The sequence below is a fragment of the Schizosaccharomyces japonicus genome (assembly GCF_000149845.2).
Source record: "Schizosaccharomyces japonicus yFS275 unplaced genomic scaffold supercont5.1, whole genome shotgun sequence".
Lineage (NCBI taxonomy): Eukaryota > Fungi > Ascomycota > Schizosaccharomycetes > Schizosaccharomycetales > Schizosaccharomycetaceae > Schizosaccharomyces > Schizosaccharomyces japonicus.
In genome coordinates this window covers 3,309,532-3,324,953 of record NW_011627860.1, presented here as the reverse complement: position 1 = coordinate 3,324,953, position 15,422 = coordinate 3,309,532, and the positions used below count along the sequence as shown (strand labels likewise).

Genomic DNA, 15,422 nt, shown 5'->3' with positions numbered 1-15,422 from the left:
GTCTCCTTGCCATACGCTAGAAAACACTATAAAGATTTACGACACACAACGAATGTTAACGCAGTTCAGGTCACCGACTTCTCCTACACTGAACCAAGTATATCAGCTAAAAACACGAAAACACAATAATTGTCAGATATAACTAATTCGGCAGAATGACGACTGCTCATGTAAGTGATTATGAAATCCCGGTTTTTCTGATGACTAATATTAGTAAAGAGACCTCAAATTGATCCCGCAAGGGGAAGGAGCGAAATGGCTCCTACACGGATTACAGCCAGTCGTGCCCTTCCCGCTCATTTGAAGCTGAAATATCGACAAGCCTCCCAGGGAACTGAAAACGAAATTCAAAAACGCGATCTTCGTGCAGATTTGCTGGAGGCAGAAGCAAGACATTATGCCAAAATCGGAAAACCAAACCCTAATATCCTCAAGAACAAAACACTAAAGGCAATTGAAGGCGTTAAAGATGAAACGATTTCCACAACGAAGCTCAGTAAGTTTGCTGAAATTTTAGAAAGCACTCGTGAGATCGACGCCGACACAGACAGCAGTGATTCTGAGTCAGAGAATGAAATCGAAGCAAAAAGTCCTTCACAGAAAACACAGCACGTTTCGGATTCTTCCTCCAGTGACGACTCTGAAGATGACGACGATGACGACGAGGATGAAGAAGAGCAGCTTTTGCGTGAACTAGAGCGAATTAAGGAAGAACGTCGTCAGGAACAAGCCCGTCAAGAGGCTTCAGCGCAAGAAGAACAGCAGAAAAAAAGAGAACGAGAGATGCTTATGAGCAACTCTTTGCTAAGCAAACCAGCTGGTGAGTCTTTTGCCGTAAAGCGTCGTTGGGACGAGGATGTCATATTCCGGAATACACACAAGGGAGTAGACGAAAAACGTCCAAAGGAGTTTGTCAACGACATGCTCCGAAGCGACTTTCACAAAAAGTTCATGGCTCGTTTCGTACGCTGAATAGTGTTTTTTCGAAACGACCCGAAAGCTGATTCACCATTTCCCATATGCTGAAACCCAAAACTACACTGCTCCTTACCCATGTTATCTAATAGGTTATGATATTTTTTTATTTTGTTGGTCTGTAACTATGAAGCACATACACGAATTCATCCAACCAGTCCATACCCATAGCCATTCCGTATTCCCCACACCTCTGCCAATTCTTCTTTTCTATTACTATGTCTTGTTTTGTACACAAACCTCGTTGCCCATCGTACGAACTCAATAATTAAAATAAGGATCCCCAACACATTTCCGTATCCCACGTCTTCCTAGTGTGAACGGACTCCTCCTCTCTCCCTCTACCTAAAAGAGGAAAACCGGGTTCCTTTTTGTTTTTACACAATGGCGCTTCGTGTACCAAAGGCCTCTGGCCCTCAATTGTTCCGTGAGGGATACCGTGTCATGCAAGGTGTTGAAGATGCGGTTATTCGTAATTGCAACGCGATTCGTGAATTGTCAGAAATCGTACGCGCGTTTTTGGACGTTTTCAGTGTGGTTTCTAACATTTTTGGCAGACTAGAACGTCCTTGGGTCCTAATGGACGTAACAAAATTGGTATGTGTTTGACTCTACTGAAAACAAACGTTCATTCTCTAACACGCTCAAATTAAAGTTATCAACCATTTGAACAAAACCTTCTTGACCAACGATGCTGCTACCATCATTCGTGAACTCGAGGTCGTTCACCCTGCTGCGAAGCTTGCCGTGATGGCCAGTCAGCAACAAGAAAATGAGGTATGTCCCTGTGTTTCATCCCCATTTTGTATCGATACGCTCTTTGCAAGAGGAGGGTTGAAGAAACGGACAAGTCGCATGCTCTGTTTCCTTCTATTAACACATGTTCAGCTCGGAGACGGCACAAATTTGGTTATTGTCTTCATTGGCGAATTGTTGGCTCGTGCTGAAAACTTGCTTCGCCTTGGCTTGCATCCATCTGAGATTTCCAAGGGTTACGAGATTGCCTGGAAAAACACCAGCGAAATCATTGAAAAGCTCGTTGTCCAAAAGGTTGATAAGGTCGAAAGCAACGATGACTTGGAGACCGCCATTCGCAGCTGCATCGCTTCGAAACAATATGGTCGCGAAGATCTTTTGGCCAAACTTGTTGCTGAGGCTGTGTTGACGGTGATGCCTAAGGATCCCGCCAAGTTCAATGTCGATAACGTGCGCGTTGTAAAGATTATGGGCAACAATCTTTCATCATCCCAAGTTGTCAAGGGAATGGTTTTCCCTCGTGAACCCGAAGGTACTGTGAAAAAGGCCAGCAAGTCAAAGGTCGCCGTTTTCTCCTGTCCCATTGACATTTCACAAACCGAGACGAAGGGAACAGTTCTTCTTCACAACGCCAAGGAAATGCTCGATTTCTCAAAGGGTGAAGAGGAGTTGATGGAGTCTCACATCAAGGAAATTCATGATGCTGGTGTTCGTGTTGTTGTCACGGGCGCCAATGTCGGCGAACTTGCCTTGCATTACTTGAACCGTTATGACATTCTTGTCATCCGTATCCCAAGCAAGTTCGAACTCCGTCGTTTGTGTCGCGTTGTTGGTGCTACGCCTTTGGCTCGTTTGGGTGTGCCCATGCCTGAGGAGATGGGTTCTATCGACGTTGTGGAAACGCGCGAAATTGGAGGAGACCGGGTAACGATTTTCCGTCAAACGGACGATGTTACACGGACAGCTACCATCGTTCTTCGTGGTGCTACGCAAAACTTTTTGGAGGATGTGGAGCGTTCCATTGATGATGCTGTGAACGTGGTGAAGGCTCTCATCAAGGACAACCGTCTTGTCCCCGGTGCAGGTGCTACGGAGATGCAGTTATGCTCACGGTTGCTTGCTTTGGGCGAGCGGACGCCTGGCATATACCAACACGCTATTAAGCAATATGCTGAGGCTTTTGAAGTTGTTCCTAAGACCTTGTCGGAAAATGCTGGTTTAGAGGCAACAGACATTGTTAGCAAACTTTACGCTGCTCACCAAAACAATGAAACGAGCACCATTGGTGTTGACGTTGATGTAAGTCGTTTATTGCGGGGGAGTGTTCAAGCTATGATTTTTTTTATTCGTTTCCCTTTTTGCTAACATATCTTTCTAGTGTGAGAATGACGGAACTATCGATGTTCGCGAAGCCGGCATCTTTGATGTCTTGTCTGTCAAGGCCTCGGCTCTGAAGCTTGCTACAGAAACCGTGCTTACGGTACTTCGTGTCGACCAAGTCGTAATGGCAAAGCCTGCCGGTGGTCCCAAGCCTCCTGGACCCAACCCTAACTGGGACGAGGACTAAAGAGTGATGACACATTTTTCGCGGTAGGACATGAGTTACACACAGTGATGCTTCAGTAATGAAGAGTACCGCGGACGGTTACTCCAAAAAATTTGACGCAGGAGAATAGGTTCAAGAGAGATAGAATTCTATACAAAAGGTCATTTACGATACAAAGCCAGAGACGTATGGGTGTTTGGTAGTCATTTAACACGAAAGCTTTTTTGGAGTGAAAGCGCGCGAGACGTTGCTGGGTTTTAAATACTAGGATTGAGGGATCCATTCTCCAAAAGGGCCCGTATGCTTGGATCAAGATTATCGAGACTGCTTAGTACATCGTTGGCAATGGGCGGCGTGAACGATGCTGACTTCGCTCCGGGTTCTGTCAGTTCTTCGGGTTCTTGATGTGACACCGAGGGGGATTGCTGGGTTTGTAAGGTTTCAGGAACAGTAGCCGTAGGTGCCGTTGCTGTAGCGGCAGCCATATCATCTCCCGATGTGGCACCCACAGCATTGCCGCTACTGGCTCCGGTGAGACAAGCAAGTTTCTCGTCAAGTTCGCGCACACTAGCGTCTTCTTGTTCGGTGAGAGTTTTTTGATCGAGTATAATGGAGTTTAAAGCTTCAATAAAGGAGTTCCGAGCTTCGATACTCTTTTTGTGTTCTTCCTGACAAGCTCGAATGGCTGTCTCAAGCTGGGCACGCCGTTCCTTACTAGCAGAAGTCACGGAGGCACCGTCCTGTGTTAAAGAGCCCCAGAGAGCATCGACAGCCGTCTTCGTTGTAGAAGCAGACTTGCCAAATATTTTTGTTTGGATTAACATTTCAGCTACGGGCGACCAGTCTAGTGGTCCCATCGGGCCAAAGCTTTGGCCATATGTAGCATTTGCATTGGAAAATGACTTGTTCATTTCGTTAAGGATGTCTTTGGAGAAGATATTGCGTTGACACCAAATGTCATACACATACTTTATTTTCGTTTTTGTTGCACTAGGCACAGAATGGTAAGCCGAGGAGACAGAAGCGACAACGAACTGTATTGTTAGAAAGGTGTGTTTCGAGGCAAGTATTGAGGGGTCTTGTAGAAGAAGGGGCGTAAGGACTGGGGAGAGTAGGTGAGATCTGTAGTTCTAAATATCCATGGAGGATGGAGGAATACTTGTCCCGACAAGGGGGACCCAAGAACACGCTTTGAATCAAATTCGGTTTCTGTTCTTGCAGTCATTGCCCTGGAACTTTGTCCTCCGAGTCCTCCAAATCCTCCGAAACTGTTACGCTGCCCACACAATTCAAACAATTCATGGTGTTCTGCCAGCCCAAGTATATCCACCGTATCTGGCCCACGGACCCAATTTGTTTTTATGTAGTAGTTCTTTTTACTTACCGGTGCAACTGCATCAATATACTCCGTGCGTTTTTTTACACGCGACTGCTGTACGACCTCGTTAAGTAAGTAAAGCAGCAACAGTTTTTTGTTTCCAGAAGCTATACCAGTCAACACACACATTTCTCAAGTTTTCATGCTTCCTTGCAGCTGTAATTCCAGGCAATTCGCACATACCTTCGTGTAAAGTCTGAAGCCAAATTTGAACGATTTCGTTAGCATAACGCTTATGGAACATCACCCAGTGGGCGATGCCTGTGATGCTGTCCTGGGTATCATTAAGAGACGCGAATTTGGCTTCCACGGCCTCTGGCGTAAGCGACATGGGAGTAGCGGCAACGTTGAATTTGACCAAGCTGAAATACCAAGAGCGTTGCTGCTGCACCTGCTGGTGGAGGGCCCATGTGGCGGCCAAGGTGGGAGTGTGGGGTGTAGTGGGGTTTGTGGGAGGAACGATTTATCCCACAGAAACCCCTTGACAGCCCCCACGCGTTCGCACTATTGCGACGTCATTGTCGATGCCAGGGTCCGCGCGTCACTGATCACTCAACCAGAACCATGTCAGAAAAAATGCCTGCCAGCGATGCTAGCGCTGTTCAGCAGCCAGAACAGGAAGAAAAACCAAAGGTACTGAGTGGATTCTCGTGCAATTATGCTAACGGCGTCCATACAGCCTTGTTGCGCATGTCCCGAAACCCGAAAGGCGCGCGACGCGTGTTTGCTTGAGTCAAAAAATGGTCCCATTGAGTGTGCCAAGTTGATTGAGGCGCACAGAAAGTACGTAGCAAAGACGGAACAGCGTGCAGCTGCACAACGGTCGTTTTCGTGTTTCTTCTGTCGACGAGTGCTAATTCGCGTACTAGGTGCATGGCCCAGTATGGCTATGAGGTTTAGTGATGTGTAGCAGAGACCTTAAGGCTGTTTAATGAAATGTAACGATTTACGAACACTGTGCGTTAACAACATTAACAATGTTCTTTACAGTACTGTAATCTATCTACCGTAAACCAGCGAGCGCCAAAGTAGCCTCTGTCTCGCTCGCTAAGTTGCCCTCCATTTATTATAACACACTGCACTACGACTCCGTAATCCTAAAAGGCAGATGGAATTGCCTTTGCTACGTCCTTCTGCTACCAACCACGCAAGATGGTGGACAAACGAACATTTTCTGCTGCCGGTGCTGGAGATGGAAAAACCGCTGGTGACGATGTACGGACGAAGAAGAGTCGTACCATGCTGCCAGAGGAGCCCAGCTTGACCGGTACGCGAGCTAAAACGGCATTATCCAGTCTGCAAGACGCGTCGCGCCAAACACTGTCACTGCGATTCTGCCACGTTTGTTACAGGAAAAGTTCCACATTTCTACGTGTGAGTATGTGTGAAGCATGTGCTCAAAACATGTGTCTTATTTGTTCTCGCGAATGCTGTGTTTGTAGTCGTGTTGTTTGCTCACTTTGTTCACAAGTCGACGGTCGTAGGGAAAACGAACCTATTTGTCACGACTGTTTCAACAAGACGTGAAAAGCATGCTGTCTATGGAATCCTCATCATGCACTCGACCAAACACAGAATCCTCGATGTGGGTTTGCATGTCCAAATACGTTTCCAAGTTGCTGCTTCTTCCTTTACCAATGGGTGGGTATAATGGCGGTGGAGCTAGCCAGTCGCCTGTTTCTGTTCTCATGTGTGAACGATCGCTGCTGAAGTGGTCGAGATATTGTTTGGCCGAGACGACACGGAAACAACGTTCGAGGCAGGGTGAATCCGGATCCAGGACATTCCCCTCGTACGTCTGCTGTACCCTTTTTAACGCTTTGTATCGATACTCACTCCACGTCGTCGGAAATGGCAACTTGCTGTCAAAGTCCCATACGTTCCAGTCGTTGTTGTCTGTACCACGACTGAGAAACACGACGTGGTAGTCCTTAATTTGTTAGTGATGATTTAAACGATGACAATAAAGAGACCCACCATCAGAAGGGACGAGATCTTGCAACGTTGAGCCACGAGGACGATTACTAGGCTCGTCTTTGCCAACTCGGTTTCCCTCCCCACCCCGTGTCTCTTTTTTGCTACCGTTTTATCTTCTGGTTTGTCTTTATTTTTTATTCTTACCCAAACAACCAATCCATCAGGTTCTTTTCCCACTTTCTGTTCCCAAATAGGCGTCTGTTTTAATTCGATTTCGTTAGCTCTGGAAGCTCTTTCAATGCACACAGATATGGTCTCCCTCCATTCCCACACACACACTCATCCATATTACGAACATGCATTCAAGACACACAACACACACAACATTTGCATCGTTATGACCGTTCATATCACACTTTTGTTCTTACCGTTTTCGTTTTCGTAGTTATAAAAACAACCTGTCCTTGTCCATCGAACAGTTTTGCTAATTGGTAAATATTTTCTTCACAGTAACTAGTAACTGTTAGTCGGAATGAAACAAGAAGGTTGGCGGACCATGGTGTATATTGGATAAAGCCGTCTACTGAAAGGTTATGGTGAACGTCCTTGTGCTGCACATGGACCTTTGTCGCCATTGCGAGGAAATATGAATTCTACTGGGCAGAAAGAGTATAGAAGTGAATTGATGTGGATAACGAGGCATGTTGGGATGCAGTAACTGTGGATAAAGGGGTTAGTCGAAGAGCGTTATAGAGACATTGTGTGAGGGAGTGAGTCACGGTAAACGGTTTAGCGACGTACAACACAGTTTAGCGTCCCTGTCTCCTCCACTACCCCCACACTGTGACTGCTCTTCCCCACACGGAATCACTATAAAAGCGCACGACTTGCTCCACGAAAAACCATCGACGATACTCCATAGGATCATTTCTATAGTATACGTCCGGCTTGGGTTTCCTAACCTAGCCACAGAACTCAACACGGATGATGATTGGAAGCACCGTTGCCCGAAGAGTGAGACAATTCTTTCTTCGGGAGGGAGAGGACATACTCTTTTGGGTTATTCCTCCCCTCTTCAGCGATGATCTCTTACACCTCGGGTTTCTCGTCCTCTGGACGGTCCCATCGTGTAGGGCAGCTGGTGTATTCTGACGTGTAAAATTCCCCTTCTTATCGACTGTAGTGGCCTTGCTGCTTCAGACGATGTGATGAGGATGTTTCCATTGAATGTAGCTTAGTTGTAGAGTAGTGTAATCGCCAATACCAGCTTCCTGTTCATTCATGCTTTTATGTTCTGTGTGCGTTCCTCCTTTATCCTTATGCCTCCAATTTCTCCCTCTCCCCCTCCATCTTCATCTTTCCTCCTCTTTCAACCATTACTATTACTGTACAAGAGATCTCGTGCAGGGTTCTTACTGCTTTCCCTGCTCAAAATTGTGATATAAAGTCGCCATAATACCGCAGCATGGCATAGAACTCCTCGGCGGTGGGAATAATGTGATGCGCGGGGAGAAGGAAACCCTGTTCATAAGTAGTTAGTATAAGCAATTCAACGCAAACCATCCTGTTCACCAAGCAACTTACGTAATTACCGGTGTCACGAAGCTTGACGACGTATGGCCATTTAACACCAGCAAGCTCGTAACTCCAGTCAAGGGCTGTTCCAGTCTCTTCAAACTCGGAATAGATACCAGCACTCGTGCAAGCTTGTCCGTACATGTAGACATGATGGTGGACGCTGTGAAGCTCTTTCACCATTCCTATGGCGAGCTCCTCAAAGTTTTCTTCATCACGCGGAACAATGTCGCACGAAGAAGCGTATGGCCAAAGGACTAAAAGTGCATTTTGGTTAGTAAAAGGATAATAGTAACTTTTGAAATAGCATACCTGACTGAGAGTAAGAATGTACGTCAATGAGTCCAGCTGTGTAGTAACCGGAGTTAGGCAATGTCTCGCTCAGCAATTTGGCCAAAGCGGCCGCTTCAGGTGCTTCAAACGCATACTTGCCCTGGTACACTAATGAACGTTAGGGAAAAAGATCGCGTTAACGGAAAAAGTACATACTTTCACTGCACGGGTTGCGAGCGCGTTTGCTGTAGTCAAAAGCAAAATCAAAATTATGGTCCAAATCAATACCAACACATGAAGAATAGTTGAAGGATTGACGGTTCTTCCGCCACTACAGAAAAAGTTAGTAACTTTGGCACAAGGGCAAACAGTCGGACGAAAGCATACCAGACGATCGTTGGTCCAGGTGTATTCATAACCATCGACATTAACGACAGGCACAAAAATCCAATCAAACGAATCCAACAGACGTCGACTTTGAGGATCTGAGTCGTAAGAGGACATTAAGCGTTGGGCAGCGTAAACGACTGTAGGATTCGCAATCCATTCTCGTGCGTGCACACCGGCAAACACGACGATGGCGGGGCGCTTTTCGTTCACGGGAATCTGGCGTGAACGGTGTCCGTGCAAACGCAATGCCATGATGGTACGGCCTTCAGAACTTGTTCCCAGCGAGAAAAGTTCACTTAGGTCTGGGAACAGGGATGCTTGAAGTCGCATCCAGGTGTTGAAACTCTCCAAACGCTGATAATCCGAGAAAAATCTGTCATAAGATGAGAAGGGAGACGGCGTGAATGCAGGATCCGCGTCATCAGAGTTGTCATTATCAGCACCGTTATGAAAATGTTCATGCTCATGTTCACGCTCATGTTCACGCTCATGTTCACGCTCATGTTCATGACTGACGGAGCGAAGAAGTGTTTCTGTGACATTAGAGATGACGACCGTAAACTTCCAGCCTTCGCGTTCCAAACGAGGCAGACCGTCGCGATGAATACGAACATCAATTTCGTCTCCCTCATCCTTCCAGACATCCAGATTGTAACCCGAAAGCTCGTTCATCAAAACGCCCTTTTCCTCTCGAGAATCCAAAAAAACGCGAACAACAGTGTCGTCCGCGTATTGCGAAAAATACTCCGGTACATTCGCTGCAAAAGCAACAGGTTCATTAAATTCTTCTTCCTTCAACGTGTTTTCTCCATCTACGGGCAGCTCTGGACTAGTAAATACAGACTGAGGTAAAATGTACTGCAAGGAAGGCTGCACGTGTGAGCCCCACAGCAGGGCAATTAACATGAATTGCAACATCTTGAACTCCTTGGATCTATGATCGTGAGCTCCTCCTTCCAATGAAAGTCCCCAAGTCGTTGTTTTCAAAAAAAGGCAAGTGTTGGCTCCTGTCAAGTTTGTTCGAAGCTGAGAATGAAAATAAGCTATTGATTACGTCATATCTAAATGGTCTTCTTTTAGTATCTAACCAATCACGGCTTAGCGCTGCATTACGTGGCCGAAGGTAAAGCTGGACCTAGCCCGCCTAGCCGAACCACAGCAATGATTGCACTCGAGGAAACAGATGTCACCCCTAAGAATCAGCTTCAAGAATTGCGCCCATGCCCACGCCTTCTTTAACACATCATGCACATACGTTTACGTAAATCTACTCGTCGATTACTCGCATCCACAAAAGGAATAAATAATAAATTCTTACACTGACAGTTTAAGCATTAACAAAAGGCAGGCAACCTAGTAGTAACCACCGCGAAGACGGAGCACTAAATGAAGGGTAGATTCCTTTTGAATGTTGTAATCAGAGAGGGTACGTCCATCCTCCAATTGCTTACCGGCGAAGATAAGACGCTGCTGATCGGGAGGAATTCCTTCCTTATCCTGAATTTTGCTCTTAACGTTATCAATCGTGTCCGAAGACTCAACCTCAAGGGTGATAGTCTTTCCAGTAAGCGTCTTAACAAAAATCTGCATACCACCGCGAAGACGAAGAACCAAGTGAAGCGTAGACTCCTTCTGGATGTTGTAGTCAGAGAGAGTGCGGCCGTCCTCCAGCTGCTTACCAGCAAAGATGAGACGTTGTTGGTCAGGGGGGATACCCTCCTTGTCTTGGATCTTGCTCTTAACATTATCAATCGTATCAGAGGATTCAACCTCAAGCGTAATAGTCTTGCCCGTGAGGGTCTTTACAAAAATCTGCATACCACCACGGAGACGAAGCACCAGGTGGAGGGTAGATTCCTTCTGAATGTTGTAGTCGGAAAGAGTACGTCCATCTTCCAACTGTTTGCCGGCAAAAATGAGACGTTGCTGGTCAGGGGGGATGCCCTCCTTGTCCTGAATCTTACTCTTTACATTATCAATGGTGTCGGACGACTCAACTTCCAACGTAATGGTCTTGCCTGTGAGTGTCTTAACGAAGATTTGCATACCACCACGGAGACGGAGCACCAGGTGGAGAGTGGACTCCTTTTGAATGTTGTAATCGGACAAAGTACGGCCGTCCTCCAATTGCTTACCAGCGAAAATGAGACGTTGCTGGTCAGGGGGGATGCCCTCCTTGTCTTGGATCTTGCTCTTAACATTATCAATCGTATCAGAGGACTCAACCTCGAGCGTAATAGTCTTGCCCGTGAGGGTCTTAACAAAGATTTGCATACCACCACGGAGACGGAGCACCAGGTGGAGAGTAGATTCCTTCTGAATGTTGTAGTCGGACAGCGTGCGACCATCTTCCAACTGCTTACCAGCGAAGATAAGACGTTGTTGATCGGGAGGAATTCCCTCCTTGTCCTGAATTTTGCTCTTCACATTGTCAATCGTGTCCGAGGACTCGACCTCGAGAGTAATGGTCTTTCCAGTGAGTGTCTTTACGAAAATCTGCATGGTAGTATGTTCACGTTGGGTTTCGGGGAGACTTGCTCGCCTTATATAGTTTGCCACACATCAATCGTTCTAGAAAGTGTTCCAAAAAAATACACGAACAATGTGGCAATTCGCCTCCGTATGCTTAACAAAGACATTCTGCATTATATTCATGAACTATATGCGTTGCATTGTCCTCTCTTTGTTTATAAAAGGCCGCCAAATTCTCGTCTAAACCTTGCATTCCTGCACACAATACCATGCATCTCAGGCTCTCCACAAAAGTCATGACATAAATCGAACGTCATTGATGATGTCATCTTCGCGATGGGTGCCATTACCTTACATCACTGCTCGTGGATAGGAGAGAAGACAGATACGCGCGCGCCAAAGGAGGTCGTTTCGTCTATCTCTCGTGCTTTCTCGCTACTTCTCGGTGAGCCCGAATAGCGTGGAACAAAGAGAGCGAACGTTGGCAATCTGGTGCTGGGCTCATACGTCAAAGGAAGCGGGCTCGCGCAATGGTGAGAGAACAGCATTACGGAAAGCTGGCTGGCCCTCCGTACAATTTCCTCGGGAACGAAACGGAAAAAGCGCGGATGGCTGTTGCATTACGCGCGTATCTCCGTATACTAGGACGCGATTGCTGTACGTGTAAATTGCAGAAGCTCTATTACACGAATTCGCGTACGGTGAAACGTTTCTTTGTTCACCCCATCCTATGGCGTCGCAGAGTGTGATGATGCGTTTGCCGATATGTGGATCTTCGTTTATTGCAAGCTAAGTGTAGTGTGGAGGTGAGAAACGAAGTTTGGCTCTATTTCGTCTTGTCGGTGCCAAACCTCCTGACCCGGGAGAGCATCAGGGTCACACATCTCCGCTCCGAACACTAATATAGCATGTTTATTGGGGAAAGAGGGGTCTAACGAGCGCATTAATTACGGATATAGCCTTCCCATAGCGCCAGAAGCGCACCTTCCTTTTACACACCACCTTCTAACCTCTTCTAAAAGCATGTTTTCAATTATCAACAGTCTGCCTGCTGGCTTGTTGCCCAAGTGGATGTTCATTGTTGGCCTTACGGCCGTGTTCAACACTGTGCAGTCCTTCCTTACACCCAAGTTGACGAAGAGAGTGTATAGTAACACGAACGAGGTGAATGGTTTGCAAGGCAGAACTTTCGGTATCTGGACACTTACGAGTGCCGTCGTTCGCTTGTATGGTGCTTTCCATTTGAACGATCCTCATGTGTACTTCTTGTGCCAAGCTACTTACTACATTGCTTGTCTCCACTTTTTGCTTGAATGGATGGCCTTCCGCACAACTGCTATGGGACCTGGTTTAGCAAGCCCCATTATCGTGTCGACCATGAGTATTGTCTGGATGGCCCTGCAGAAGGATGCGTATGTGGGCAAGCTTGCTTCCTATTAGAATGTTGTCTGCGATTCCTCTTTGACAATTATGGGTCTGCAGTAGAATTGCATACGGTTCTGACCGGATGCCATTGCATGCTCATTGCCTAAAAGACTGTATAAAGGCCTGTATCCAATTGCACAGCGGCTGCGTGTAACTTATTACTTCTCCAGCGATGGACTTGTACTTTTACTCTCTCTAAGATGAAAACCTTTGTATTATTCGCTATGTAGGCTTAGGGTTTGTCTTAGCCCGTAATGAAATGAAATGAGACGGAGGGGTTGCTGGAGGAGTGAGACGTGGACGGTTCTGGCAACGTGGAGGCAGTTGCAAGTTGCAGCATTCCCATTAGATGTTCTGTTCGTCTAATGGGAATGCTTGGGACAATTTCTCTCTCATACTTCCGCTACTTCGCCGTTGCCAGTGCCGTTTGTGTTTCTTTCTTCTTACAATGCTCCCTGTAACGTTTTTTCAGCGTTTCGACCACCTGACTAAACCTCGGGTTATTACGGTATGGCTACGTTTCTATTTCCGTGGATGACTACTGTTTTTAGAGACTTCTTGCTCTCCATACAAACTAATGGGCGCGGCCCTTAGACGGCCGTTCTGAGCTACCGCTTGCTTGCCACTTCAACACCTACCACATGGACATTAGCGAGCAGAGGACGAGTAGTAAGGAGGAAACCAGCAGTGAGCCTGTGTCACCAAGTCTCAGGTGTCCTTCTGAGGCTCTGAACCCGGATGGACACATCGACCCTTACAAACTGTTCGTTCTCTACGAACAGCAGCGTAATGAATTAAATAAACTACGTGAATCCGTTCAGCGTCAACATAAATCACAAAAAAAGCTTGAGAGCCAGTTGGCAGAGGCTCAAGACGTGTTGCAAAAACGAGAAAGTCAAGTTGTGAAACTCACCCACAAGATTCATGACCAACAGGTATGGACCGTGGATACAGATGCCGGACGCGGCATCGCTACTTTTTAGCTTTACTGCTAAAGGTACCAATTACTACCGAATCCTGCTCCTGGTTCCACTTAAGCAGTTTTTTTCTTAGTACTAACTATTAGAAATTGATCAAGCTATTACAACGAGAAATGAAGGAAGAAGGAAACGCTTCAGACACGTCTTCTCGCTTCCAAGAACGGTGACACATCGGAGGGGTAGCGTTCCCCGGTTATGAAGCAACGCAATGTGAGAGAAACGGAACACACTTAGCTGCAAGATTTCTCCGTCTCAAACACACACAACAACAATAGACAAAACTGACCAGCAATAAAAATGACGGGTGTCTTTCCTCCCAATGGTTCCGAGTTGGACGGTTGGAACGATGGCACACTGGTAACTCCGAGACACTTTATGATAACAGTAAAACCATGCCCTTTTTTGATATATATTTAGTTGTTCTTTTTTTTTCCAATCCTATATATTTTACAAATCATCAGCCATCCAGGAAAGCTTGTCGCGGTTTTCAGAAATAAGAACTTGCTCACCAGGTTTAAAGGCGGGCAGCCCGATGTAAGGACAGCCGCTGCAGCGAAAAGCATCGCCCAAGTAACAGCTTCCACAACTGGATACAGCATTTTTGCTCTTCAGTAGCTCGGTAAAATCGATCTCCATTGTATCGGTGAGTTTGACAGCCTTAGGAGCAGCAGCAGACGCCGCAGCCGCCTCTGCTTCGTCCTGCTCACGCTGGCCACATGTGCAGTTCTTGCAGCGCTTCTTTTTACCGGGTTTCGAACAAGTAGACGGAGGAGCGAGGACATCCTTACCGAGTTGAGTTTCTTCGTCGCTTACAAGAGCGTCCTCATCATACAGATCGTCCTCACCTTCTTCCTCTTCCTGGGCTGCCTTCAGTACATCGTTCTTCGACAGTGTGTTCTGCTTTTCGGGTTTCTTAAATAAAAAGTCCAGCTTGACACCTACAGATGCACCTGCACTCTTTTTGGTACTGAGTTTCAACGGGACAGCCTCCACTTGAGCAGGACGGCGAAGAACAAACGGGCCCTTTGACTCAATCATCCAACCAGCCAACAACGATTCACGTTCAAAAGCATCGGCAAGCTCCTTTGCAAACACTCCGTCCACACTCAGAGCAGCTCCAGGATGTACGGCAGCAAACAGTTTTGGCAGGATAGCCTTTATTTCCTCTAACGTAGTGCTTTCATCCAAAAATAACAATCCACGATCGTATGCATTGACAGTAAGAGATGCCAAATTACCAGCAATGCGGTCAATCATATGAATGTCCCTCTGATGACTGGCATCCGTAGAATTCGCCTGGAATTTGGCCAAGGAAGTAGCAAACTTGGATTCGTTTGCAGCGTAATTCGGGGAAGCCAAGACGATTGTCGTAGTCATAGTGAAAGTAAAACAAACTGAAAATGTACGGCAACAAAAAAAAATATATGACTTCCTAAGTCTTCCGGTTCCTAATTCAGTTTCTGGCCAATGACAGAACGGGTGTTCTAGCACCAAGAACCTTTTAGCACGATGTGTACAGAAAAAAATGTAGCAGTTCGCAGCAGAGCTTAACCCTCAGAGGAATAGCAGGTACGGGACTGGTGGCAAGAGCAGGCTCGGGAATTGGTGAAAGCGACTGCCACTGATATTATTAGCACGCTGCTTACCTAATAATCTTTGGTGGTAGTGGTGGTGGTGGTGATATGGCGAACATAGTAGCTATCTGTGCGACTGCTGTATGGAAGTAGAACGAAAA

General features: G+C 46.5%; 10 protein-coding genes across 10 annotated transcripts; 5 read left to right on the top strand and 5 right to left on the bottom strand.

The window, feature by feature from the left end:
- Positions 1-84: 84 nt before the first annotated feature.
- Positions 85-1,171, top strand: SJAG_00446 (complexed with Cdc5 protein Cwf15). Its single transcript, XM_002171689.2, has 2 exons — positions 85-170; positions 220-1,171. The coding sequence occupies exons 1-2, from the start codon at positions 156-158 to the stop codon at positions 970-972; spliced, it is 768 nt and encodes a 255-aa protein (XP_002171725.1). The 5' UTR covers positions 85-155; the 3' UTR covers positions 973-1,171.
- On the bottom strand, positions 1,168-5,051 carry SJAG_00448 (RNA polymerase II transcription termination factor). The gene is made up of 3 exons (XM_002171691.2): positions 4,839-5,051; positions 4,662-4,762; positions 1,168-4,311 (listed from the first exon to the last, which is right to left on the bottom strand). The coding sequence occupies exons 1-3, from the start codon at positions 4,984-4,986 to the stop codon at positions 3,535-3,537; spliced, it is 1,026 nt and encodes a 341-aa protein (XP_002171727.1). The 5' UTR covers positions 4,987-5,051; the 3' UTR covers positions 1,168-3,534.
- Positions 1,310-3,547, top strand: SJAG_00447 (chaperonin-containing T-complex theta subunit Cct8). The gene is made up of 5 exons (XM_002171690.2): positions 1,310-1,482; positions 1,533-1,572; positions 1,631-1,752; positions 1,864-3,030; positions 3,110-3,547. Exons 1-5 carry the CDS (start codon positions 1,360-1,362, stop codon positions 3,296-3,298), a joined length of 1,641 nt encoding a protein of 546 aa, XP_002171726.2. The 5' UTR covers positions 1,310-1,359; the 3' UTR covers positions 3,299-3,547.
- A 168-nt stretch (positions 5,052-5,219) lies between the features above and the next one.
- SJAG_00449 (cytochrome C oxidase copper chaperone Cox17) lies at positions 5,220-5,647 on the top strand (the record flags this gene model as incomplete). The annotated part of the gene is made up of 3 exons (XM_002171692.2): positions 5,220-5,288; positions 5,335-5,438; positions 5,525-5,647. 3 exons carry the CDS (start codon positions 5,220-5,222, stop codon positions 5,553-5,555), a joined length of 204 nt encoding a protein of 67 aa, XP_002171728.1. The 3' UTR covers positions 5,556-5,647.
- Positions 5,648-6,052: 405 nt separating this feature from the next.
- SJAG_00450 (hypothetical protein) lies at positions 6,053-7,332 on the bottom strand. Its single transcript, XM_002171693.2, has 4 exons — positions 7,128-7,332; positions 7,001-7,085; positions 6,777-6,830; positions 6,053-6,585 (listed from the first exon to the last, which is right to left on the bottom strand). The coding sequence occupies exons 1-4, from the start codon at positions 7,205-7,207 to the stop codon at positions 6,169-6,171; spliced, it is 636 nt and encodes a 211-aa protein (XP_002171729.2). The 5' UTR covers positions 7,208-7,332; the 3' UTR covers positions 6,053-6,168.
- A 668-nt stretch (positions 7,333-8,000) lies between these two features.
- Positions 8,001-9,716, bottom strand: SJAG_00451 (carboxypeptidase; the record flags this gene model as incomplete). Its single annotated transcript, XM_002171694.1, has 5 exons — positions 8,001-8,093; positions 8,157-8,404; positions 8,460-8,588; positions 8,637-8,751; positions 8,808-9,716. 5 exons carry the CDS (start codon positions 9,714-9,716, stop codon positions 8,001-8,003), a joined length of 1,494 nt encoding a protein of 497 aa, XP_002171730.1.
- A 447-nt stretch (positions 9,717-10,163) lies between these two features.
- SJAG_00452 (ubiquitin) lies at positions 10,164-11,312 on the bottom strand (the record flags this gene model as incomplete). Its single annotated transcript, XM_002171695.1, has 1 exon — positions 10,164-11,312. One exon carries the CDS (start codon positions 11,310-11,312, stop codon positions 10,164-10,166), a length of 1,149 nt encoding a protein of 382 aa, XP_002171731.1.
- Positions 11,313-12,305: 993 nt separating this feature from the next.
- SJAG_00453 (Erg28 protein) lies at positions 12,306-12,722 on the top strand (the record flags this gene model as incomplete). Its single annotated transcript, XM_002171696.1, has 1 exon — positions 12,306-12,722. One exon carries the CDS (start codon positions 12,306-12,308, stop codon positions 12,720-12,722), a length of 417 nt encoding a protein of 138 aa, XP_002171732.1.
- Positions 12,723-13,348: 626 nt separating this feature from the next.
- On the top strand, positions 13,349-13,690 carry SJAG_00454 (hypothetical protein; the record flags this gene model as incomplete). The annotated part of the gene is made up of 1 exon (XM_002171697.1): positions 13,349-13,690. The coding sequence occupies one exon, from the start codon at positions 13,349-13,351 to the stop codon at positions 13,688-13,690; it is 342 nt and encodes a 113-aa protein (XP_002171733.1).
- SJAG_00455 (anamorsin family protein) lies at positions 13,689-15,378 on the bottom strand. The gene has a single exon (XM_002171698.2). The coding sequence runs from the start codon at positions 15,062-15,064 to the stop codon at positions 14,135-14,137; it is 930 nt and encodes a 309-aa protein (XP_002171734.1). The 5' UTR covers positions 15,065-15,378; the 3' UTR covers positions 13,689-14,134.
- Between the last annotated feature and the right edge of the window lie 44 nt (positions 15,379-15,422).